Source organism: Sinocyclocheilus rhinocerous, unplaced genomic scaffold, assembly GCF_001515625.1.
Source record: "Sinocyclocheilus rhinocerous isolate Xijiao unplaced genomic scaffold, SAMN03320098_v1.1 scaffold196, whole genome shotgun sequence".
Classification (NCBI taxonomy): Eukaryota; Metazoa; Chordata; class Actinopteri; order Cypriniformes; family Cyprinidae; genus Sinocyclocheilus; species Sinocyclocheilus rhinocerous.
The window spans coordinates 224,055-249,421 of NW_015633546.1; the positions used below are offsets into that span (position 1 = coordinate 224,055).

A 25,367-nucleotide genomic window follows, 5' to 3' on the forward strand; every position below is an offset into this window, starting at 1 on the left:
GTGTATATATATATATATATATATATATATATATACACATAACTAAAATTAAAGTAAAAATAGAAAATAAAAATTCAAAATATTAACAAAAACTATAATAATATACATCAATGGTACTAAAACAATACTGCTCAGGTCATAACACCATTACGATGAGGCAGTAAAAGGTCAATAAAGAAAACTTGTTTGTACTGATAATGGATGATTACATGCTTTCTCTAATATGCAACTTACTGTCTGCCACCATATGCATGAGGCCGACTTGATTTTTTCGGCATGATGTTAGTTTCCTGGACAAACTTCACAGGGTTATCTGGGTGAAATCTAACGTAAGAATGAAAAAACATAATTGATGAATCAATGTGATATAATAATGCACTGTTGAGGAAATAAAACCAAAAACCCAGACCTTGATCTAATCTAGATACAGGGATGGTGATACAACTTAAGATACAAAGTGGCTTTTTACATTACAGTTATTAATGGCTCTGCAATCAGAATGTGATTCGTTTTTTTACATAATTGTAAAAAGGGACCAGGTGTTGTCCTGTAACACCAACAGTATATATATCAGTAAGATATACAGTATAAAATCACTATCATCACCACTAGAATAATGTTCAGGATAAAAAAAATTGATTACTTATATATTCATTTCAAATCTTTATTTCATTTTAATTAAAAATATGGCTGACCATTGTAATGCTTTTCAATATATGATTGTGAGATTAAAACCGTTTTTAGAGTTTTCAGTCTGTTTTATGAATTTCTATTTTTGTTTTCAATTATTTTTACTGGTTTGAATTCAAATGTGTCCAGTTGCTTACAATTAGAGTTACATCACAGCCTGGTGGCAGTAGGTTGTAGCAAAACAACTTATCACTGTACTTTTATTTAATTAATTTTGTGTATGGATAAGTTGCAGATTTCTAGCATGCTTTCATTTAAGAAACATGAGAATATTAGATCAACGTTTGAGGTCAAGTGAAAAAAAAAAATCAGTAGGCTACATCAGTACTTCAGCTTGTGTACATTCGGGAAAAAAAAAAAAAACGTCAAAATATTCTCAGAATTAGGACACCTGACACCTGGAATTTTACACGAATAACCACATTACGAAGGTCTGGAGAAAATAATGCTTGTCAAAAGAAAAAAAAACACAAAGAAGAAGCTTAGCATAGCCTACAACTATTTACATTTTCTAAAATTAGTTCCGCGCAACGTAGTTCCGCTGCGTATTAGTACACACAACAATCAACAACATAGGCTGCAATAGGTTACAGTATTCAGCTAAGTATATTTAAAAACAAATTACAAAATAGAAAATAAATGAACCGTATCGCGGAAACTCACCCTTCTTCCTTACCAAAGCAGTCAAATCTGGTAAATAGTTTGTAACCCTTCCTCGCTCAGTACAGGAGTATTTCACGGACCTACAAAACGCTCAGCCTTCAGGAAACGCCCGCTGAATACCGAGAGTTTGATAGATAGATCTGCCCTCTCTCTCACATCAGTGAAACCAGCCTCCTCCCGTCCTCACCTGCACAGGTGCAGCCCCGCCCTGAACGTGTGCGCACGGTGCCGACTTCACGGACGCAAGACGAGCCAGGTTTATTTGCATCGCTACTTTCACAATACATATCGTCTATAGCATTGCAAAAAAATTCAGGCTGTGTTAATTTTGTTAGATAATTTTTTACTAGAGTAAACTAGTAGTTTAGACAACAATTACTGTTATTTCTGTCTCTAATGCTTTTAAAAATATGTATCATAAAACACCAACGTGTACCACATTCATAGAAAATATCCAGTAATTAAATGCTTAATAATCATGTTATGCTCCATCTCTACACCAAAGGAAAAAGATTTTAGACGCCTGTAATAGCTAATACGAAAACATACGCATAAATTGCAAGAGATGTATTAAGACCAATGGAATTTCTGATTGCTCAAATCACGAATTTGTAATCTGGGAGGTATCTTTAAAATCCACTCCAGTTATCATTTAATTAGAAATAATAAGCAAGTTGTTCGTAAGTGCTTTGCTAATTGCCAGTCTCTCCTTAGTGCAACATATGGCTCAGACCTGTAATCATGGTTTCAGTTACCATAAATTGCCATACAAACAATAACAATGATTAATGCAGGATTGTTCTAGATTATTACACACCATATTCAATATTCATGAGGCATAAGGTTGTATGAGCACCTTTTCATCCTGAGGTCAATTGCAGCTTGTAACCTGATACCTTCAATACTGTCAAGCCAGTATAAGTGTATATTACCGGTACTTTACAACAGCAGGTCTATAATGCTCAGAGCCATGTAGTATAGCGTGTTAAAGTATAAACAGACACATGAGAGGCGGTATGTATCTCGGCGTATAAACTACTAGTTCATCATTTTGTCAAAAAGGAAATGCTTGCCAGTACAATGTGGAGGCAGGCCTGTTTATTTTATCTACTTCCAATATCAATTACAAAATAATGAAATCGAAGGTAGATGGACATGGTGATAAAAAATGTACATATAACTCACACATGACTGTACAGTATAAAACACACAAAAAGTGAAAATTAAACTAGGAAAACTATAAATATACCAAGCAATTTAGGATCATTATAGAGATACTGCTATTTAAACGACTCAAAGACTCCAGTGATTTCCTTCAAATTACCTACTTCTAAAATAAAACATTTATATAGAAATATACGGTATATCATATATAATATATATGATCAAAACATTGCTGATGTTGCTCCACATGATATATCAGTAATAAAGGTGACATTTTCACTGCTGGGTTTAAAGTGGTAGGTGTCCTTCACTGGACTTTCCTGCTCTATTGAATTCAATATGAAATTATTTCAATACCAACCAAGACCAAACCAAAACTCCATTAATTCCTGAAGTTATAGCCATGGACAGTTTTCTTTCGGCCAGTTGTTTCTTTTCTGGGACCCTCTTTGAAGAAAGTATAATGGAGTTCTGTTTAGCTGTAACCATCATTCCAGTCCATTACTTTGTCATACTCCTGAATTTTCTGCTTTATGTGTGCAAGTTTGCTCTTCAGATATTCACATCTCTCCCTTTTCTCCTGGTATGTCGGGTCCTACAACCAGAAACACGTAAAGTATTCTTTGGCGTGCACTCACACACACACAGGAAGTACGTAAACATTTCAATAGTTCCATTTATGTCCCCCTAACATTTCCAGTTTTTCAGTTTCTATTGTTTGTGGCACTCAAACGGAGACAGATACTATGTCATTCTTTTGCAAAGACTAAAGAATGAAGAAAGGCAACAGGCAGATGAAGGTTTTGAAATGGGTCAAAGAAACTTGTAGAACCATGACGGCTTAGCTTTTCTGGGAAAAGTAAAATACCTAACATGTATTCTGTGTATTACTTTAAAACTCCTAGAAGTAGAATAGATAGATAACAGTATTAAACAGTACTTACAGCCTTTTTTCTGTTATACTCTTGAATAATGCTATTGATTCTCTCTTGCTCCTGTGGGAGGAAAACCAAGATTAATATCTAAAATATTTCTGTTTCAATACAAAGATTTTAGAGAAATGTATTTAGACAAATGTATAAAGGAATTGTACTGTGATTGGTCACAGGGTTTTAATCATCTTTGAGTCTTATCTAATTCATTTTAATGGTCACAAACGAATTTTCAATTACAAATATTTCCATGTAGTTTCTCAAATAATATAAGTATAATAATTATGAAAGAATTTGCTGTTTCAAACAATTACCATTTGACTGGAAGGCTGCTGTGGTAGATTCCTCATCAGATTATCCATTTCCTCAAACTTCTGCGTTAAGACCTGAACCTCAGCATGCAACTCTTTATATTCTGCATATTGATCATTGAACACAGCCTTGTATCGCTCCCTCTCCTCATCAGACCGGATTGTGGGATATTTCCTGTGAGGAGAAAGATTAGACCGAACATTCAGATGCAAAAGGGATAAGAGATTAAAAAAGGCATGAGGTAACAATAACCAGTCCTAAATATGTGGCTAGTGTCTGAACTTCATTAAAATCGAGTTTATATATTTCATGAAGTTGCCAGAATTAATTAACTGATTTCAGTTAACAGAAGTATTCTTTGAAACTCACGCCACATAGTCTGCAATGACCACAGGTTTGGGGATGTGGCCAGCAGGAATATGACCCCTTAAGATCTCTGGTTCCATCATAACTGGGTTGGCAGGAGTGCCATCATAAGAGTCTGGACTGGCCATTACTGGAGCGGTTTGGATGGGCACAGAGACACTTGAGCCGGCACCAATCTGAGATTACAAATAGTACATTACAACAGTGATTTTAAAATCTGAAAATGTTCTTCTTAATATTAAAATTCAACGGCTTACCATATTGAGCGGAAGTCCTTCTGATTTCATCTAAATACGAATAAGAACAGAAAAGCAAGCAAATTAGACTTTGTTAGCTACGCTTGAGATAATTTACTGCTATTACTAAAATAGCAAAATCATTATGAGCATTATTTTTCACTTTATGTTAATCAATTTCAAAGAACAAATAATTTGAACTTTACATCTAGACCCATTCTCTCTCTGCGCATCCTTGCAGCTTCATGTCTCCACAGCTTCAGACACACGCCTGCTCCCACGAGATACAACAGCATGTTGAGAAAGAGGAAGATGATGGCAGCATTCTGTCCAGCCTCTGTTCGGCAAAACCCCGCATTGGGCCCAGCGTTGAAATGTGGATAATAGCAGAGACCTCCACGCACTGTGTCTCGCACATACACAATTGCAGCTGACAAGTAGAGCAACGCTAACACCAAGTTTATCACACCCTCTGTGATTGGCCACCAGCTGGAGTCTAGTAGAATGGTACGATAATACATGGTCATGCCTAACACTACTAGAATGACAGTCACTATCCAGGCCACTCCAGCCACCACAATAACAAAAGGAGTCAAGGGTCCCGAGTAGGAAATTCCAGTTCCTCCGTACATCCCACCCATTGATGTTCCCCCATACATACCCCCAGACATCTGATGCATGGAGTAACCAAACATATTAAACCACTCATTATCTTTGTGCACGTATGCACAGACGCATGCAAAAACAGCAGCCCCCAAAAGCAACTCTGCACATCCCAAAATGCGCAAAAGACCAGCCCAGGACTTCATATACGCGTAGCGCTGATTGTATTCCTCCACCTTCTCACTGTAAGTCATAGCCGTCTGCAAAGAGCGTCCAGAAACCGATTCCAGCGGCTCCCCTAATAACGTTGCCTGCTCCTTCCTTGAATTGTAGCTGCCTCCAGACCCTCCATAAGGGTCTAGGTAAGAGCTGGGGGCTGTAGGTGAGGGTGCACGTGAGTGTGGAGGAGAGCACAGGACGCCTTCGGTGGTGGTGTTCACATCAGGTGGTGGTGGTGGAAAGGTCCATTTCTTGCTGCCTTGGTTGCCACTGGCTCTGAAGAAGTTCTTCACAGAGTCAGGAATGAAGCGTCGGACGGGTTTGATGTCCATGGCATCATCCACCTGGTCTTCAACATCACTCGGGTAGAAATCTGGGCCAACAGGAGGGTTTTCGGGGAGAGGCGGTGGTGGTAAACTGTCATAACTAGATGCTGCCATTTCACTGCCGAGTGGGTAAGGAGGCTGCTGACCCCACGGCAGTGAGCCGATGGGCACCTGATCATAGTGAGGCATATCGCGGACCCGATCAAAGCGGGACGCTGACCCGTTTCCAAAAGACATGGGAATGGTTCTAGCAGCTGAGCGAACTGAGGATCAGAAAGTTTATTCACATTATTATAGTGTCTTGTGTCACATACAAACAGACATCATGCCATTTGCACATCTTTTACAAACATAAAAGTAAGGATTGATTGATATTTAAATTCTATCGGATATTAATAAGCCAATTTATTACGGTTATGCCATTGCCTATTATAACCAACATGGTGAATATTATTTATACTACATTTAACCATTCAAATCAATTGTTTTAAATATTTTGGTCAATGTAGGAACTACAACGTTATGATCTACACTATGAAAATGCACAATTAAAATTCTGATATGTGCATAAAAACATTGCATACTGTATACTACAAAACTCTCAGTAACTGTTTTACCTGGGTGCGGTAGTTACATTGCCTCACAGGGTGAATTTAAAACCGTGTTTTTCCCCTTACAAAACAACCTGAAATAACAAATAAACAAGCGAGTTACACATTGGTCAAACAAGCTTAAAAGCGAGTTTAAAAATCTAGCAAAAATGTGACTTTATAGAAACGATGGCACAAAATATGCGTTGCATGACATGATCTTAACGCGGTTTGAAACCAGCCTGTCAACAAAGAACGTAAGAAATAAAACGGAACTATATGCATACAAGCCCTGAAGTCATCCTAAATGAATAAACGAACTAATTTTGCACTGTACGAGCTTATTCATTCTCTACACTCAAGATGTGGGTGTGTAGACTACGTATTTTTGCCTAAAAATATAGATTTTATTTTAAAAAAAAACATCGCCGTCTTACCTGGTACCGATACTTACACCTGTCTTCCGCCAGTTGCAGGTGAAGGGGAATCGATCACGTGACTTGTCCTGCCCCAGTGTGTGATGTCACGATACAAACCAGTTTGACAAGAAAACGATGAAACACTTCATTATGAAAAATCAGTTGATCTATCAACACAAATTGTGTGTTTTTTTAGAGGATGGCACTGTTCACTGTACCGTGTATGTACAAAAGGCCATTAATGACCAAATAAACGGTTAATAAAAGGCTACTGGTAAGATTAGGCAAAACACAGCAGCCTAACATAATTTGAGAATTTTACATTTCTTAATGTTAATCACTCACTGAATATTGTTAATGTGGCCACTAGGGATGGGAAGATTGCCCGATTCGCTCGGTGCATCGGCATAAAAAGTTAACGATGCGGTGCATCGTTTTAAAAAGTGTATATCGGCTACAAGTCGGCATTTGTATCACGATGCATCGTTTCTAACATATTTGCATCGGTAAAAACCGATTTATTTATATATAATTACTAGTGGACGCACTATACTTTTATTATTTAGAAAGTGACCAATAATCTGTGATCTATGTATTTGTTTGTCAAGCGCGCGCTCTCATCACCGCTGCGCGTGAATATGACGCATCACAACACCACGGAGACCCGAGAAAAAACTGGGATTAAAGTCCGAAACCTAACTTGAAATAACCTAACAAATCAATCGGGGCTAAAGCGGTTCCATAAACGACAAATTAAGTTCACACAATCTCACTAATTTGTGCACGCTTATTCTTAAACGGCGGTAAAGTTAGTTTGACGTTTCACATTCATTAGACATTCGGGTTTTTTGCCAATTAAACTCTTTGCAGCTTTTATGTTTTGAGCCCAAACTAACTCAGATAGACATAAATATATGCTTATATTATTCTTAAACAGAATGTCGATCATGGCTCAAATCGATCCACCATGACAAACAGCGAATATAGGCTATCTGTGCTGTTTAATGCATTTGAGACGTTGTGTTTTCCTCAGTGCATAACTGATATGTCACAAGTATATTTTTAATCTGTATATTCATGTATAATCTGTATATTCATTTCCATTTTGCTGTCAGGGGTGGGCGAGATTTACGCGAGTGAAGGAGCGCTGGTGCGCGCATGCGCGCTAAACAGACTGAGCGCAATCTAATAGGAGCGCAATAATTCTGAGTAAAATATACATTTTGCTAAAATATTTGTTGTTAGACATTAAATGTGCCTTTTGTAGAATTTTAAACCTTCATATAAGTGTATTTTTATGATAGCAGTAACTGTAGAGGGACTATTGTAATGGGTAAATCAAATGTAAGCTAGTTCAGTACTAAATACTAAACTCAAATGAGTTAATGTGTGCTTCTTATAGCAGTTTAAAAGTAATTTTCTTTATTATTTATTTTCATTTTAATTCAGTGATTTTAACTTTTAATTTAGTTATTTTAATGCTTTAAAGAGCCATTTTTGATTGTAATGTTCTGTTCTGCTATCTGTTCTGCAAAGGTAGCCTACAGCTGTCATAAAACCAGAGAGAGCCTTTCTGCTTGGCTACTGTAAAAAAAAAAAAAGAGTCAAATAATAGCGTTCCTATTGGTCAGTGTTAGAGGAACTCGGCTTAGTCTGATAGTTAACCTGCTTTAGACCAGGTTAGTTTCCCAAGCATGGTAGCTGCTTCATATGTATCTTTAATGCATCGTATCATTATGCATCGAGATGCATATCGTATCGGCCTGAGTTATGAGATGCACATCCCTAGTGGCCACCTTATTCCAATTACAAGGGATCAGTCTATTTGAATTGCATTTTTTTGCCGTCTTTTCGAATTTGCAAAAAAAAAAAAAAAGCAATTTATTGCACAGCACCAACCTGAGGCAACATAAATCTTAGTTTCTTTCATTATTCTCAGATTTATTTTTATCCTTGCACTTGATGATATGCCAGAGGGACTGGATCATCCAGGAATTTTAGAAGTAGATATGATGGTTTGATTGTTGATAGAGCATTAAAGGAGAGAATAAGAGAGAAAATAAAACTATAAAGCAAAAATAGAAACGGCGATTTTAAATGACTGATGAAAAGTGAATAAAACTGACTCTCCATCATGAGTGACTTTTTCCCGACTAGAAATAAGACAGTGTAGCTACGTTTAAGAGTTGCCAAATTAATCTAATTATGTTAAGTATAAACTAATTATGTACTTGTGATCCATCTTTTGAGGAGAAACACCTATGTAATTTACCATTATTTTTGTGAATTAGATTTGATTCTAAATTCCACTTACTAACAGATGTAAAATGTTTCTGGTATTTGGTGGCAGCTAAACAATCATTTATCAAAGAATGTAAATTTTTCTTTGATAATTTAATCAAAAAAATAAAACTAGTCAACAGAAAGAGGCTCTTTTAAATACTGTATTCATTCATTTTGGAAGCAAGGGAACAATAACTATGAAATGTGATGTCTGTCTACTTTGACATGAACTCAAAAAGTGTTTGAGCCTTTCACATATAATGTCTCATGTCAATTGTTGTCTTTCATCCATTGTTCACTCCACTGAACAATTTGCTCCAGATTCCTCTCCAGGTCCTCAGGAGTGTTACTGGGGAGCTGGTGGACTATCTCCTCCTTGTAGGCTTCCATGGCTTCCTCATAGATAGTCTGGAAAATCTCACACTGCACATTGTCCTGGAGCTTCTTTCCTGTGTATCCTCTGAATATGAAAGATATATATATATTTTTAAATCACAGCAACAGGAAGCATACAGCCACACAGTACGTAAATGACTGCTGAACTGTACATTAGGCCCTTAATCACTAAGATTGTCTGAATATGCTATATAAATTCTTCTCCAATAAGGGGAACTTTTATCTGCCTTAGGATGATTTAAAAAAATAATAATAATTCCTCAAATGTTCGCGGTGTTGCTCATCCCAGATCTATTTTAAAGATAAAGAAAGTAGTCAAAAAGGCCTAAACTGAAATATCACATATGTAATGAACATTACTGTTAACTGTTATGAACACAAACCTGCTTTCAAGACGATTGTAGAGATTGGTGTTGTCTGTGCGGAGGACAAAAACAATGTCAAACCAGCGTTCAGGAAAGAAATCACAGCCATGGTAATCAATAATCACGCCTCCATCTCCCATTCTGTCCTCCAGCTCATCCACAACCTAAAACAATTAAATTGTCTTTAACATTTTGTTTTATTATGTGCAGCCTGTTGGATTTGCTTTTAAATGGTGGTCAGTGCGGATTCAATAACCTGCTGAATACCATACCCCTATCTAATAAAACACTATAAAATGTATTTTGTTCAAGATTACACTGTACAAATTCTGTGACTACATCATCCAATTAAAGGGGGAACAATTAGATCCATTACAATAGTACATACCCTGTCCTCATCCAATATAGGGCACTGGTATTCTTCATCAAATCCTTCGAACAACTGACCTAAAGAGAAAAAGTATATATATTTTTTAACTAATTCTTAAAAATAAACAACAAACTTTTATTTCAAAGAACATTAACTTACCCTCCTGTGCCAAATCACCAACATTCACATAGGTTAGTCCTGTTCTCTGAGCCAGCTCTTTGCCTAGAGTGGTCTTTCCTACACCAGGGGTTCCTGTCCGTTCATGAGGAAGCATATCAATGTTTAGCAATCATGAAAAAACATCATTTTATTATTATTACTAGCATTTTTGATCATTGCTATACCTACTTAATACATTCAAACTACATTTTTATTAGGAACAACCTAATAAAATGTAGACTACCTGTAAGAAGAATGTTTGGTCTCTTCATGATCCTCATTGCAAGGTATCACACGTGGAAATAATGCAATTAATAACACAGCTCGTTTTCCACAAATCTCTGCTGGATGCTCAGTATCAATAAGCATACAAAAACATATGATATGTAAATAATCCGTTGGTCATATCTTATGATGTGCCTGTCAGAGCATAGATCAACATAAAAACGTGTTCAAAATTGTGGCGGCGCGTGTTTGATGACGTCATCAGTATGCGCCAGCTGAGGGGCGGTTCGTCACAGCTTTAAAGGGATAGTTAGCACAATGTTACTTGTTACTTGCAAACACAAATAGTCGACATTGTTGTTCTACAAAGATCCTCTGTAGAGATGACCAGGGTAAGTTTATACTGTATTGCCTAAACAGTGTACTAGCCACGGTTTGGTTGATTTGGCCTGATAACTTGACAATGACTGCTAGCATTCGTTAAGTCGAGCTAACGGTCAGGAGCGAACTTTCTGAACTCTGATTAATAAACTTGGCCAAAATTCCGGATAACGCTTTTATTAAATGTCTGGATTACTGGTATACGAGTTCTTCTAAAACATGTTTTATAGTAAAGTTTGCTCCACTTGTGATTATACATAGTCGAAATTATACTAATTATACTAACATTTACTACTAACTTACTGTCCTCCTCTCGTAAACTCGCAGAGGTGAATCCCATCTTTGCCGTTTTATAAATTATGTAAATGATTTGGTTTTCATCCCAGCACAGTTTTGCATGGAGTAACTGAATGGGACGTCAGAATTGACGATGTCAAAGCTGTCTCTGGGAGGAAAGCAGTCCTCTGGAAAAGTATGTAACATCTTGATCATTCTTTCTTTTTTCATATCCAAAACGATCCTCTGCACTCTGAGAATGAATGAGGATGCTCTGAATCTACTGATGCTGATGTACTATATGTGTTCTGCTTGTATTTCCTGTTAAGATAAACAGCTGGGTGGAACCATCATTTGGTGAACTTTTGGGAGGAGTGAACAGGTCCCTGAAAAAGGGGCCACTCTCAGGGGAAAGCAAAACTACCCGGTGGCCATCTACTGGGAACCAAGCAGAGAAAAAATCCAGGAAGAGGAAAGTAGATTCTCATGTGTCCAGCAACCAGATCAGTGTGTCAAGTGAAGCACATAAACCAGACCAGGATGAGCCTTGGGTGGATATGTATGCTCCCCAATCGCAGGTACAGAAATTGTGTGGCCCAGGGGGTGCTTCGTACAGTTCTTAGAAAATTTACCTTCCTGAAATTTAGTTCCAATGCCTCTCTAACACTTTTAGGTGTGTGACTGAAGTAAAGCTAGCTTATGACAATTTCAATGAGTTTGATTAGATTTCATACAGTAGGGCTGAGTACTCTAGTCTAGGTCATACAAACTATTTTACTCTGAGGTAGATTGTGCTACTAAGAACACATTCGTCTGTTACTTAACATTTTCATATCGCTGTTATCTCAATCTACAAGCTTTGTTGCTTTAAATGCTTGTTTTTTTTTCTTTCTGACAGGCCGAACTGGCAGTCCACAAAAAGAAAGTTGAAGAAGTTGAAACCTGGTTGAGAGTTAATTTGGACAAATCAAAAAAGGTCTGACAAGCATGACGTACTGTATGTTGGGAGATGTATGTTTATTGAGTCATTTGGGGATTGTTTTTTATACTCTGTGTTGTATTTGTGGTTATTGCTCCACAGGGTGGTGCCATTCTGTTGCTCACTGGCCCCTCAGGATGTGGGAAGACGGCAACTGTCCGAGTCCTTGCCAAGGATTTGGGGTTTCAGATCCAAGAGTGGTCAAATCCCTCCACCACCTCTCAGTACAAAGCGGAGGATTTGTTCACACAAAGCTTTGATCCAGGTCAGGAGTCTTCTTCTTACTAGTCGTGACTGATGTTCATGTTGTGACACCATGCGTAATATCTAGTCAATGATAATTATTTAGCACCCCTATTTTTATCACATATCAGAATCATATATGGATGAAGTAATGTCTCAGTCTCTCTGTATATTATGAAATGTTTTTTTTTAGCTTATTCCTCTGACCTTTTTATTCTAACAGATTCAAGGTTTAACAGTTTCCATGGCAGCTCACAAACAGGGTTATTCCAAGAGTTCCTGCTAAGAGCCAACAAATACAGCCGTCTACAAATGAGCGGAGAGAAAGTGACTGAAGACAGGAAAATAATTCTTATAGAGGTGTTGCACAGAACTGCTCTTCAAAAATATCACTATGATGTTGAAAAACACACTTTGTGCTATTTTGCATAAATCTGAAATACATTATACAAAAGAGAAAGAGTTGGGCTAGTAAAATGCAATTGATTTTGAAATTGATGAGAAACTGAACATTAATGCTAAATTAAAATCGAGAAGCTGAGTGACACTTTTCCATTGTTTCTTGTTTTATCTCAGGAATTTCCAAACCAGTTCTATAGGCAACCAGGGTGCTTGCACGATATACTCAGGTGAGCTCTAGTACTATATTTTGAAGTATTGTTAATAATTAGTTGTCACTGGTATCTTGATTATCATTGTCCTTATTTTTGCTTGTTCATTTAGGCAATTTATTAAGACTGGCCGGTGCCCATTGGTCCTGATTGTGTCCGATAGTCTCAGCGGGGACAAGAACTCCAGACTTCTCTTTAAGGATGTTCTGCATGAACTTGAAATTCACAGCATTAGGTACAAATACAACCAATGTAATTTTTCAGAATTAAAAATATTCGAACCCAAGGTCGTCATAGGTAAAGCATCTCTTTTGTTCAGTTTTAACCCTGTGGCCCCCACCAGTATGATGAAGGTCCTAAGCCGCATTGTAACCATTGAGGCAGGAAAGGTAGGTTGTGTGGTTTGCTTTTCTATGCCTTCTGAGCAGATAGTTTTGACCCCGAGATCCATAATACTTCACTCAGCATATCTGTATCTTTAAATGGTCTTTGCAGAGTTCTGGCAGGATCTCTGTTCCTGATAAAGGTGCTCTAGATCTTCTTTGCTCAGGAAGTTCAGGAGATATTCGCAGTGCCATCAACAGCTTGCAGTTTTCTTCATTTACCGGTGAGAAAATAGCCACTGAAACTATTTATATAGTATATAGAATTAATTTATTCTGTCATTCTTTAAAATAAGTTTATAGCTGTAATTATGCATTCATTCTTTTCGATTCTCAGACAGTTGTCTGGAGAAAAGACTCTGGGCTTCCAAGAAGGGCAAATCCACAGCAAAACCTGTCGTGAGGGCAAAGGGCAGGAGCAAGTCTTCAAAATCAACAGACATGCAGGTTGAAAGCCAAGCTATTGGAGGGAAAGATGCTTCACTTTTCCTTTTCAGAGCTTTAGGGAAAATCCTCTACTGCAAACGTTAGTCGTTTTCAACTCCCATTTTTAAATGTTTTTCTCCCGATTACTATGATATGTTGTACATCATGAACTGTGTAAATTCATTCATATTTATACCAATGGATGGCATGTGATTTTTAGGTGAAAGCTATGAAAGCTCTCAAGCACCCAAGCTGCCTTCACATTTAACAGATCATCAGAGGGACAAACTACTTGTTGATCCTGAAGTAAATATTAATTTATGTTGTAAATTGCACTATATAAAAAAAGTTTCATCTGCTTTAATGTTCTAACAATCTTTTGATTATGATATTTTCCTCAGCTTGTCATTGAGCGTTCCCATATGTCTGGGGAATTCTTCAACCTCTTCCTGCATCAGAACTACCCTGACTTCTTTTCGGATGTGGAGGATATAGCACGAGCCAGCGAGTACCTCTCTGATGCAGACTTCCTGACAGCAGAGTGGAGCGTGAGTGCAAATGCTATTGGACTTCCATAATAACACACATAGGGATATGCAGGGTTGCTCTAAGATGTAACATTTGATTTCTGAGGACTATCATTATGTAGTATCTTAGCAACAACTTTTTGTTGAAATGGTGTTCAACTTTTCACAGTCAAGGTCGACTATGTTGGAATATGGCTCATCAGTGGCCACTAGAGGCCTTATGCACTCAAACTCTTCTCGAGCACAAGCTAGCAGCCAGTCCAATGCCAGATTCAGGCCTCTTCATAAACCGCATTGGCTACACATAAACAAGATGGTATATTTATTTTTTACTTTATCTATCTGTTGTACTTGTATTATTCAGCATTGTAAGTAATTGTTAATGTATCATATTGATATATTTTAATCCTGGTTTTGTGATAGTATCGAGAGAATTACCTGACCGCACAGTCGCTCTTCTTAAATTTCTGCCTTACTCCTGTGAGCCTCCTGACAGAACTGGTGCCTTACCTTGCAAAGCTCACCAACCCAATGAGAAATCAAGGTGAATATGTGACCTTAGCATTCACAAAATATACAAATACACAATTAAATTTATTCAAAAAAAATAATAATTTAATCAAACTGCATACCATAATCTTTCAAGTTCAATATTTATTATTTTCCTGCCTCCTACACAACTATGCTAGACTTTGGTCAAAAATGAATGGTGCATTTCTCCTCATACATAATTCAGCTTTGTCTATTTGTTCTATTTAATATATTTTTTTCATCTTTCTCATATCAGCTCAAATAGCCTTCATCCAGAATGTTGGCCTTCTTTCTCAAAAGAGGGTTCCTGGAAGGTGAGATAAACACAACTTTGAAGTATTATTGCATTTGAAAGATTTCTCAAATGGTTTAAAGGGGTCATATGATGCTGCTAAAAAGAACATTATTTTGTGTATTTGGTGTAATGAAATGTGTTTATGCGGTTTAAAGTTGAAAAAAAAACATTATTTTCCACATACTGTACATTATTGTTTCTCCTCTATGCCCCGCCTTTTTGAAACGCGTCGATTTTTACAAAACTAATCGGTCTGAAAAGCGAGGTGTGCTCTGATTAGCCAGCTATCCAGTGCGTTGTGATTGGCCAAATCCAGAGGATATTAGTGAAAGTATCTCTAAAAATAGAACATAGTATGACCATTTACAGCCATAATTCATTTTTTATGTTGTCACGGTGTAACAATGCTGTGAGACTGAGAAGTAGATAATCTACACTTCAGTCAAATAAGTGACTGCAATAAATCAATGTTTGCAACTTTGATGGCTGTTTTGTTATTTATTTGTTTGTTTAGTTATTAAATCTCTGAATCCATATTTGTTACTGTCGCTGGGGTGCTGAAGATACAGCAGGGAGTCAGTGGAAAGGTATGTGTCATGTATTTGTATGTTTTAAAATCTGTATATTTTAGGTGTGTAAATGTGGTTACATTTGTATACAACGTATTGCTATTTTTATTCAATTTTATATATGATGGTTAAAAGAAACAATCTTTTTATTTTTTTACAGTTCATCTATCCTTGTTCTATTTTATTGGTTTAGTGGAAACTCAAAATGGGAAAGGAATTAATACTAGTAGCTTTCCTGAATGATTTTCATGAAGGTTATTTTTGCTACTATCTTATTGGGGATCCCTGGAACTGTAACACTAGAGCGACATATTTCACGATCTATAGTGTGTACTTTTGTAATAAAGCACCTGTTGGGTCAGACACGCCCCTTTACTAGTTTCACTTCGTCAGCGGAAAGTCTTGAAGTGGAATTTCGTCGTTGTTCTTGTTAACGAAATACGACCCCTCAAGGTTGAACTTTTCGTAAAGGTTTGTAATGGTTATATTTTTATTGTCTTACCTTATTATTCTAACTTCTACTTTCTAGGAACGATAAAAGTTTCGTTTTGCTTTAACCACCACCAGTAAGCTACACAGAAAGTATCGAGCTCCATGTCTTCTGTTTTGACTGTCAAACATGATATTTACATAGACTTCAGTTTTAATGTCTTTAATTATGATAACTTCCTGGTAATGTCCGACCAGGGGGTTTTACTGTGCATGCTCTGTTGATTTGCAGTATTTGGTGAAGTCAACACCTGCTGTTTCTTATCAGGAAGGAAACTTTGTGTACTCCCTTGAGCAATTCTGTACTTAAACAAATATTCAACAATAGTCATTTGAGAACCACACTACCACCAGGATATGATGTGTTGGCAAACCTAGAAAACCATGTGCTGACATGCAAAAAACAAAAGTGTCTTATTATTTTACATCTAACTGCGTTCTGTTGTAGAAAGCTCTTCTGAGGACACAAGTGAAGAGCTGCAGAGAAGACTACAGGAGGTCACAGAGGTAAACTTACTAATGAGACTTTCCAACAAAATATTTTCCATGTCTTACACAATAGAGGACAAGCTGAAGAAAAGTAGCACCCCTGTGAGTTTTTGAATGGAGTAAAGAAAAGATATACATCTTCACATATGAACATGCCTCAGGTGTATGTAAATCTTCGCTCCATATCAGGAAGTGGAGCTGTTACGCACAGAACTGGAGGTCACTCATCGCCAACTGGAGGGAAAACATGAAGCTCTTAGGATCTTGCAAGGACAGGTATTTCAAAATATTTTGATGATTAATATAATTATTAGGTCTAATTAGGTCATTTATGAAGTGGTTTAAAGCCCTGTGCTACATTTTGTCCTTTAAGGCAATCTTGGACAAAGCAACTTGTCATACTAAAATATTGCTTCAGAAGAGTGAAGAGAGGAACAAGGCCCTAGAAAAGGTGTCCTACTCAAACAATAACTAAACCGCTTTTAATCATTTTTAATGCAGGCACAAATATGATCTCATTTCTTTGAATTTTTTTCCACACAGGAGCTTAATGCACTGCAATGGGAGATCACTTTCAACCAGGTGCAGTTCAAGAATGTGGAAAACTCATGGAGTTTAAAGTATGAGAGGTATATGCATGCAAAAAGACACTTTTATAGTTGGCATGAATCAAAAACGACAGTCTTCTCTCTGATGATACAGAAGAAAAGATTTGCCGCTATTTCATCCCTACTAAAAGGTCAATGTGAAATGCTATCCACAACCATTTTGATTAAAAAAAGTCTATTTTAATAACATTCCCAATAAGACTCAAACTACATATTGAGAGTCTGTTATATAAATGGGGTCTGTTTTAAATTCATGTCACTTTAAAAATGCCCACATGTCACTGGTTCATGTCTATACCACTTCAGGGTGTTGGCAGAAAACGAAGCCCTAAAGAAAGCACTAGAGGAGAAAATGAGAGAGCATCAGGAGCAAAGGACAGAGAATGCTTGTAAGTCACATCATATTTCTTGCATTTATTTCACGACCCAATTGCTGGTTTGTTTCCAGTGCATAATTTTGCATTTCGTGTCTTAGCTCTGAGCCAAAAATGTCTGGAGCTCCTGTCCATGCTCAGTGCTAAGGAAAGAAGGGACTACCAGAGGACCCAGCCTCCATGCAGCCTGAGAACAGACGGTTCGGCACTAGAGGTAATGTTGATTAATTGTAGTCTGTGTTAAACAGCTTTGTTCTGGACTAAACCGCTCTCTGTCCTCTTATCTCTCAGCTGGCAGTGTATGGGGCATGTCAGTGTAACTCTAATGGGGGCAAGCCATGCTCTTGTGCTAGAAGTGCTGCTGCAAGTCGCAAACAGGTTCTCCAGCTCAAGCAAGAGGTGCTCGTCTTGTATTTGTCAATACTTCTGTTCCATTACTTTGCAAATTAACCCTCCTATTTAGCCAATACATGTATTAAATCCATTACAGCGCTGGCTTTGCTCATTTGTCTTTGAGGGTCTTGTAACACAATGCATTTGTCTGCATTAGCTGGAGGAGCAGCAGAAGAGGAAGGAGGAGGCTTATGTCATGATGGATGCTTTCCGCATCGCCTTTGAGCAGCAGTTAAGGAGAGTCGGTGAGAACGTGCTCCGGCAGGCTGAGACCGACAGACACCAGCCACATTACCAAAGGCATGAGAGAGGTAAAGTGCTGCTCACCTGTATAGCTAAAACTGAGAAAAATCATGCAGTGTAACAGATGTCACTTTCATTAAAACTGTCCACAGAAATCTCCAAAAAGTATTCAAAATCCGCAATAAAATCTGACAAAATTGATATCGTAAATTGTGCTTTTTTTTGGCTCAAGTTAGGGCCTTGTGTTATTTTAGTATCATTTATATATGTGACCCTGGACCACAAAACCATCTATAAGTCACATGGGTGTATTTGTAGCGATAGCCAAAAATACATTGTATGGGTCAAAATTATAGATTTTTCTTTTATGCCAAAAATCATTAGGATATTAAGGACAGATCATGTTCCATGAAGATATTTTGTAAATTTCATTTTATTTTCTGTTTTAGTTATAGTTCAAGTATTAGTTTTTATTTATTTCCAGTAATTTTACTGCTTCAAACTGTTTACGTTTTTTCATCTAATATTTATGTAATATCCTAAGCTTTATTTACATTTAATAAAAATGTTTGAATAGGTTTAGTTTATGATGATTGACCTGGCTCATGCAATCAATCAATCAATCAATCAATCAATCAAATCAAAATAAAAAAAATGTGAATGCATATTCTGGACCAAAAACAGAAAGCAGTGCACTAACCAGTAAGACCACTGGCTCATTTCTACAACTGGTCCATCATTTCCTTGTACTCTCTCTGGTAGACACCATTACTGCAGTTTCATGTGGCACAATTTTACAATGCCACTCTCTTTATTTCTAGTAATTATTTTTTTAATTTTATTTGAAAGGGAAGCAAGGGTCTCTCAGTGTAGGTGAAAGGTTAAAGAAATTTCTGCCCACAACAAGCGAAGGAAAGATATCAGCCGATTCAAATGAAATACTGCATATGCTGCTTGATCTGGTCAGTAAACTTTTAATTATGGCCTATGTTCAAAATTTTAATATACGTTTCTATATACTTTCACTATACATTTTGAGATGACTACTTTTTGGTTGTCTTCCCTCTCCAGTTAAATGACAAAGAGGAGGCTTTGGCACATCAGAGGAAGGTGAGCTACATGTTGGCGCGAAACACTGAAGATCTGGAAAAACGTCTCCAGATGCAGCTAGAGGAGCTGGGCCTCTCACACAAAGACAGTAAAACAAAAACAGAGGCTTCTGAGGAGAGTGAATGGAGCAGAGGAAGAGACTGTAGATGCTCTGCAGACAGCGGTGGATCACAGCATCTCTCTGTTCCTGACAGCCCTGCAGCTCATGATGAGCAGTCCTCCAAACCAAATCAACCCTCCACTGAAATTAAAGAAACTGACAATAAAGATGTTTAAAAGAACAAGAAAATGTTGTATTAATTCAAAAGACAAATACCTGCAATATTTTCATATATTTTGTGCCATTACCTAAGATGAACCAGAACACCAGGTAACCCTGAATAACCTAGAATAACAGAACTTAAAATACCCAAAAATTCTAACCAGTTGATAGGATCTAATATGCATAATGCACAGCTAAATGGATTATAAAATTAAATCCTCCCTCATCTATGCATCAAAAGCCAACAAATAAAAAATCTAAGCTGAATGACAGTGCTAACGAAAACGATGTGTCCCCAATCTCCGTTTCATTTTTATCTCTACAGCTTCACAACAGTTATATAATGCTAAATAGATATTGTAAATTTTGTAGTGAAATATTTGGACAAACATTATATACCTTTTCCAACAGCTTATGCTTGCAAATTAGTTTTTTAGAAATGAAAAGTTTCCATGAATAAATTTCTTTACAAAATGAAAAATGTAAATATCATGGTTCACACAGGGAATGGGAATACTTTTTTTAGTGCTGTCAAACGATTAATCGCATCCAAAATAAAAGTTTTTGTTTACATAATATATGTATGTGTACTGTGTATATTTATTATGTATATATAAATACACACACATACATGTATATATTTTCGAAAATATGTTATTTATATATATTTATTTATAATATAAATTATATGAATATAAATATAGACATGTAACTACATGTAAATATTTTCAAAATATATTATGTGTGTGTATTTATATATAGCTACATAATAAATATACACAGAACACACACATTATGCAAACAAAAACTTATTTTGGATGCCATTAATCGCGATTAATCGTTTGACAGCACTACTTTTTTTACTTCTATCTTTTATTGCAACATTTGACATTGTGCTTCAAAACATATTTTCATCGTTATTAATAACGGTATAATTATTATTCATAATAACCAAACCTTTAACTGGCACTGTACTTTTCGTAAAGTGAAAGCGAGAAATACAGAGGACTGAATAACTACATATCCCATAATGCTTCATGCTACCGGTTTAGGAAGTTAGCTGTCGTAATGTAAATGTTATGTTCGAAAAAGTAAACTACTTATAACAATATATGGGGTTAGTTAAACATAAATGGTATCGTTTTATCTTATGTACAACAGTTATCGCAACTTTTGTCGTTTGCTACCTCAAACTACACTCACTGTCAAACTCCAAAGGTAAGAAAGCTAACTTGCTAGCTGTCCAATCAGATACTATCATTGGTCCAGATGAAAAAGAATCAGTGTAAATTCGTATGTTGCATATTCATAGGACCAATGAGCGAACATACACTGGAATATTTCCTCGACAAGGGGACGATACAAAGAAAAGATGCTGCTGATATCGAGTGGTATCATGCAGTAAACAGTAAGCGCAAACTCACAGAGGCTCTACAAGGTGAGTACAAATATGAAGAAGCATTTGCTTTGCTCCTACAGTACTTTTCGTTTTTCTTACGACCATATCATGATCGAGCTTAAGAAATAATGTGTTATATGATGATGTTTCCTCTTTCTTCTCTTTGTTCTTCATTGAGGTTCTGCACAGATGATTGAAGCAGATGTACTTCTCAGGGGTCAAGATCCAAAAGTGCCTATTATGGCTCACCCACCTGACAATGACAGTGATATAACGCTGCAGGACTTTCTTAAAGAAGTTGCGAAATCAGACAAAGGAATAAAATTGGATTTGAAAAGGTGGCTGATTTTTTTTTTTTTTTTTTTTCACGTCTATATTCTTAAATTTTAATAATGCTGTTGACACTAGTCATATTGCTTGTTTAGATTGATTTCTCCCACACTGTCCTTGCTGCTGATGAATGAGTGACAGATCAGCAGCATTGATTTGCACTTTGATTCACAGTCTCGCAGCTGTATCCCCATCCATGACTCTACTGGAAGAGGTCCGAGATCAGCTGCAGGGTCCCGTGTGGATCAATGCTGATATTCTCCCTGGCCCTAGAGGCACAGCCACCCCTCTGGACCCTCATGTGTTTCTACAGGAAGTAGCGCAAAAATCAGAAAATGATGTTCTCTCTTTGGGTTGGACTACTGGATGGGACGTAGATGCAGACAATCCCGGTAAGAATGTTACTACACTAAGTTGACTAAAGTTTTGTATTTATTGGCAATCAGAAGTGAGCTATATATAAGTCTGGGGTCAGTAAGATTTTTATTTTATGTAAAGAAAGTGAGACGTTTATTCAGAAAGGATGCATTAAGTTGATCAAAAGTGACTGTAAAGGCTGTAAAGTAATTTCTGTATAAAATAAATGCTGTTGTTTTAACTTTCTGTTCATCAAAGAATCCTGAAAAAATGCTCACATTTTCCATAAAAATATCAAGCAGCCCACCTGTATTCAACATTAATAGTAAGAAATGTTTCTTGAGCATCAAATCAGCATATTAGAATGATTTCTAAAGAATCTTGTGACATTTAAGACTGAATTAATGGTTGCTGAAAATTCAGCTTTGCCATAGCAGGAATAAAATATGATTTTATAATATAAATATTTAAACAGAGAACCGTTTTAGAAAATTTAAACGTTGTAATCTTTGTGAGGAAAATAAACTTTTTTTCAAAAACATTAAAAAATCTCTTCTGAATGGCAGTATATACACACAGATTATTTAGCATTTAAATCAAATCAAAATCACAATGAAAAGCAGATGAGCTACATACTGTTGTGTGGTTATTAGCATCTGTTTGGTCTGTCCTTGAGTGAAAATAAAAGTACTTTTATTTTTTGCCCCCAGCCTTTTGATTTGACTTCCCTTGGTGTATTCTAGTCTTAATAATCAATTATTATTATTCAGACCTTGATTATTATTTGCTGTGTTTGTGTTGTTTTGGGAAATAGGTTATAGCTGGGAGATGGTTCATCAGATGGAAGAATTATGCAGATGCCTAAAGCAACCAGTCACATTTCCAGTCCGAGCAGCTCTCCTTCCTGTGTCCTTCCCACAGTTCCAGTGGCTCTTGAAGCAGTCAGACCGGTGAGAAATTCTCCAATAATCAGTCTATTTAAATGTATGTCCATATTTACTATTATAGAGGCTATTAAGCCACACATCTGTGTGAAGGAGCCTTTTTATTACCTCGGTGATTGATTTGTGTTATATAAGCAAGGACACAATCAAGTTCATTCTAATGCTTAGTAATTTCTTGCTGGATAATTTGGTTGTGTCTTGTCCATTACACTTGTGTGTGACTGGAATAGCAACTCATTGCTTTACTGGAGGTCAGTTCTGAGGTATTAGAGGATGTGAAGGGAAGGCTTAAGCCTCCTCTACAGAGATAGTGCTGCTCTTCAACAGTTGTTTTAAAGGCAATTGTGCAAGTAAATTTTTTCAACTGTCTCAGACAAGTGAATGGGAAGTATGCTCTTTAATTGTACCATGAAAAAGCATCAATAGATGGAATTCTTTAATGACAATGTTATTTGTGCTTTGGATTATTTGACATTTTCATATTAAATTGCCCCTATTATGGGTAAGGAAAGGTTCATATTTTGGTTTTGGCAGTCCCCAACAACAGGTTAACATGCATGCAATGTCAAAAAAAAAAACCTTCATTGTCTTATAATATGCATTTATTTTTATCTTACTTGCTCAAGGACTCCCAAACGATTCGCTCAACGATTCATTTTTCCAAACCCCTCCTTTGTGTGACGCTAATCTGTGGTGATTGGTCCAATTGGTCTCATTTCCATTTCATCATGCCTGTAATGCCTGATAGAGCAGCGTTTGTGAGCGCAGTGCTGCTTTGTGTACAGCGTTACTGCGTGATTCTGAAGATTATGAAATCGTTCGCGATAATGACAGCTGTTTGCATAGCTTCTCAGTGAACTACGGCTCTGTGAAGTAAATGCTGCTCCATCTGAAAGCATGTGAAAATACCACATTTAATAACATATTTTTACTCCAAACTCACTTCATAACGTCAGTCGAGTGTTTGAAATAAATCCTTCTGTGAGATGATGTGGCTTCTTACACAGAATAAGGCACGCAACATATTTCATAGTATTTAAGCAGTGATAAAGGCATTGCATTATAAATATACTTTATTTGAATGAAAATTATAATAATAAGAACTATAATATTATAATATATTAATATATTAATATAACTATAATAAGCGTATATTGCCGTAGTCGTGTGTTTATTAGTCACGTTGAATCAATGAAAGCAGTTGAAACTTCTGTTTATTCAGCTGCAGCGATAGGCATTTCCTGGGTTTCTTCTGCGAGGCGTATTTAAAGTTTCAGCGCGAGAGCGCCCTCTGGCCTTTGGATGGAGATTTACTGCTGATCACAGAACCGTGCTTCACTGAAAGATACACATGACAATCGCAGCTTCTGTCGAATCACGATCTCGATTCCATTTAGATTTATCGTGCAGCCCTAGTATGACGTCATTGGCAGGCGACAGAATGACACTATAGACACGGTTCGTGTCACTAGTTAAAAATGTATATAAAATTTTGTATATAAAAAATATTATGTATACAAAATATATAAAACTGTTCTAATGGTTTTTGGATATTTTAATAAAAAAATCTTACATATTGTGCCTTTAATGTCGGCCTTGTAAATGAGATTCTGTTTAACATCTCACCTGTTCTCTCTCAGATACAGCCTGACTGTATGGACAGGCAAACATGATGTTCTTACAGTGGAGGATCTGTTGCTCTACAGGCAAAACTTCAGCAAAACCAGGATCTACTATGACCTGTTAGAATCTCAGATCAAACAGTTTAAAGGACTACCTGGCTACACCTAAAAAGCAAATACACTTACTGATGTTGTCTTTGAGATGTAAAACAGCAATAAAACACAATATATATGTAATGTAACAAAACATCAGTGTGAACACACTAATCACACTATTTATACAAAAAAAACGGTTTGGAATAGTGCATAAATACTTGAACTGGGATTCACCTATCAACATGTACACTGTATTTGAGTCAGACAATAAGGTTTAAACACGCATTTCATTGGTTGTCATGCTTAATTACCCACTAATGTACAAAGAGACACAAATACAACTCTTAGATAAATGTTATATTTTTGTAATTTACGTTTGCATTTTGTAACATTTTGTATATTTGAATTTTGTCATCACAAATGCATAATAAATTTACGGAAAAAAGTGTTTATGCCTCTAACATTCACTGCAGTTCGAAATTTGGGGGTCGGTAAGATTTTTGATGTTTTTGTAAGAAGTATGCAATTTGCACAATTGCTTTTTGTTGTATATTACTATTCCCAGAAGAAAATTCAATAAACGGTTGTTAAAAAAGAAAAAGAAAAAAAGTAGCATGCTCAGTGAAGTACGCCCAGAAGTATGATAAAAAAAAAATACGGCTGAAATAGTAATGTTGTGAAATATTATTAGTTTGAAATAACCGTTTTCTGTCTTAAACAGAAAATTGTCAATTGTCATGAATTTTCAGCAATCATTACTCCAGTCTTCAGTGTCACATGATCCGTCCGAAAGCATTCTAATCTACTGATCTGGGGCCTCATTTATAAAATGTGAATCCACGGCAACGTTCATATTTATAAAAACGGTCTTTGACGTGGAAAAGTACTTAATGTCACGTCAGGGTCTGAGCAGGCGTACGCACGTTTCCTTGTGGCAAAGTCGGAGTACTGCAGCTATTTGAACATCTAAGCTGCAATAATAATAAAAGCGGTGTACGTGCAAGCACCGAATTCATCATAAACAACAAAGATGCAGTGTGTGATAAGTGCAAGTCTAGCGTGGTTTATGACACAGTGTAAGAGATTAATTGTGCAGTGTAGTCAGATTTTTT

The 25,367-nt window shown here is 36.6% G+C and overlaps 5 protein-coding genes and 1 long non-coding RNA gene across 8 annotated transcripts in view; 3 read left to right on the forward strand and 3 right to left on the reverse strand.

The window, feature by feature from the left end:
- Window positions 1–1,564, reverse strand: part of LOC107744417 (uncharacterized) — a 1,906-nt gene extending 342 nt beyond the window's left edge. Inside the window, exons 1-2 of the long non-coding RNA XR_001640473.1 lie at window positions 1,354–1,564; window positions 235–324 (exon numbers count right to left, since the gene is read on the reverse strand). This is a non-coding gene — a long non-coding RNA (uncharacterized LOC107744417). The remainder of the gene's footprint in view (window positions 1–234; window positions 325–1,353) is intronic.
- An 841-nt stretch (window positions 1,565–2,405) lies between these two features.
- LOC107744415 (MARVEL domain-containing protein 2-like) lies at window positions 2,406–6,680 on the reverse strand. 2 transcript variants are annotated; one of them, XM_016558049.1, is made up of 8 exons: window positions 6,539–6,680; window positions 6,129–6,196; window positions 4,570–5,774; window positions 4,385–4,414; window positions 4,131–4,303; window positions 3,764–3,935; window positions 3,462–3,512; window positions 2,406–3,112 (listed from the first exon to the last, which is right to left on the reverse strand). In XM_016558049.1, exons 3-8 carry the CDS (start codon window positions 5,746–5,748, stop codon window positions 2,993–2,995), a joined length of 1,725 nt encoding a protein of 574 aa, XP_016413535.1. In that variant the 5' UTR covers window positions 5,749–5,774; window positions 6,129–6,196; window positions 6,539–6,680; the 3' UTR covers window positions 2,406–2,992. The 2 variants fall into 2 exon arrangements, with proteins under 2 accessions (XP_016413535.1, XP_016413536.1); XM_016558050.1 differs by lacking the exon at window positions 6,129–6,196.
- Window positions 6,681–8,950: 2,270 nt separating this feature from the next.
- On the reverse strand, window positions 8,951–10,576 carry ak6 (adenylate kinase 6). Its single transcript, XM_016558053.1, has 5 exons — window positions 10,338–10,576; window positions 10,094–10,186; window positions 9,953–10,011; window positions 9,583–9,728; window positions 8,951–9,263 (listed from the first exon to the last, which is right to left on the reverse strand). Exons 1-5 carry the CDS (start codon window positions 10,372–10,374, stop codon window positions 9,074–9,076), a joined length of 525 nt encoding a protein of 174 aa, XP_016413539.1. The 5' UTR covers window positions 10,375–10,576; the 3' UTR covers window positions 8,951–9,073.
- Window positions 10,577–10,615: 39 nt separating this feature from the next.
- LOC107744418 (cell cycle checkpoint protein RAD17) lies at window positions 10,616–14,993 on the forward strand. 2 transcript variants are annotated; one of them, XM_016558051.1, is made up of 16 exons: window positions 10,616–10,710; window positions 11,086–11,171; window positions 11,305–11,553; window positions 11,874–11,951; window positions 12,057–12,219; window positions 12,421–12,557; window positions 12,774–12,826; window positions 12,921–13,043; window positions 13,128–13,197; window positions 13,304–13,415; window positions 13,529–13,717; window positions 13,838–13,923; window positions 14,019–14,165; window positions 14,314–14,460; window positions 14,568–14,688; window positions 14,932–14,993. In XM_016558051.1, exons 2-16 carry the CDS (start codon window positions 11,130–11,132, stop codon window positions 14,991–14,993), a joined length of 1,779 nt encoding a protein of 592 aa, XP_016413537.1. In that variant the 5' UTR covers window positions 10,616–10,710; window positions 11,086–11,129. The 2 variants fall into 2 exon arrangements, with proteins under 2 accessions (XP_016413537.1, XP_016413538.1); XM_016558052.1 differs by having other exon boundaries at window positions 10,620–10,710; window positions 11,091–11,171.
- A 751-nt stretch (window positions 14,994–15,744) lies between these two features.
- Window positions 15,745–19,579, forward strand: LOC107744465 (coiled-coil domain-containing protein 125). The gene is made up of 11 exons (XM_016558134.1): window positions 15,745–15,793; window positions 16,477–16,535; window positions 16,707–16,793; window positions 16,891–16,968; window positions 17,061–17,146; window positions 17,432–17,514; window positions 17,601–17,713; window positions 17,791–17,898; window positions 18,050–18,203; window positions 18,985–19,097; window positions 19,207–19,579. Exons 1-11 carry the CDS (start codon window positions 15,745–15,747, stop codon window positions 19,519–19,521), a joined length of 1,245 nt encoding a protein of 414 aa, XP_016413620.1. The 3' UTR covers window positions 19,522–19,579.
- A 962-nt stretch (window positions 19,580–20,541) lies between these two features.
- Window positions 20,542–24,719, forward strand: fam151b (family with sequence similarity 151 member B). The gene is made up of 6 exons (XM_016558152.1): window positions 20,542–20,725; window positions 20,820–20,945; window positions 21,085–21,244; window positions 21,411–21,628; window positions 22,408–22,543; window positions 24,178–24,719. Exons 1-6 carry the CDS (start codon window positions 20,620–20,622, stop codon window positions 24,326–24,328), a joined length of 897 nt encoding a protein of 298 aa, XP_016413638.1. The 5' UTR covers window positions 20,542–20,619; the 3' UTR covers window positions 24,329–24,719.
- Window positions 24,720–25,367: the final 648 nt, after the last annotated feature.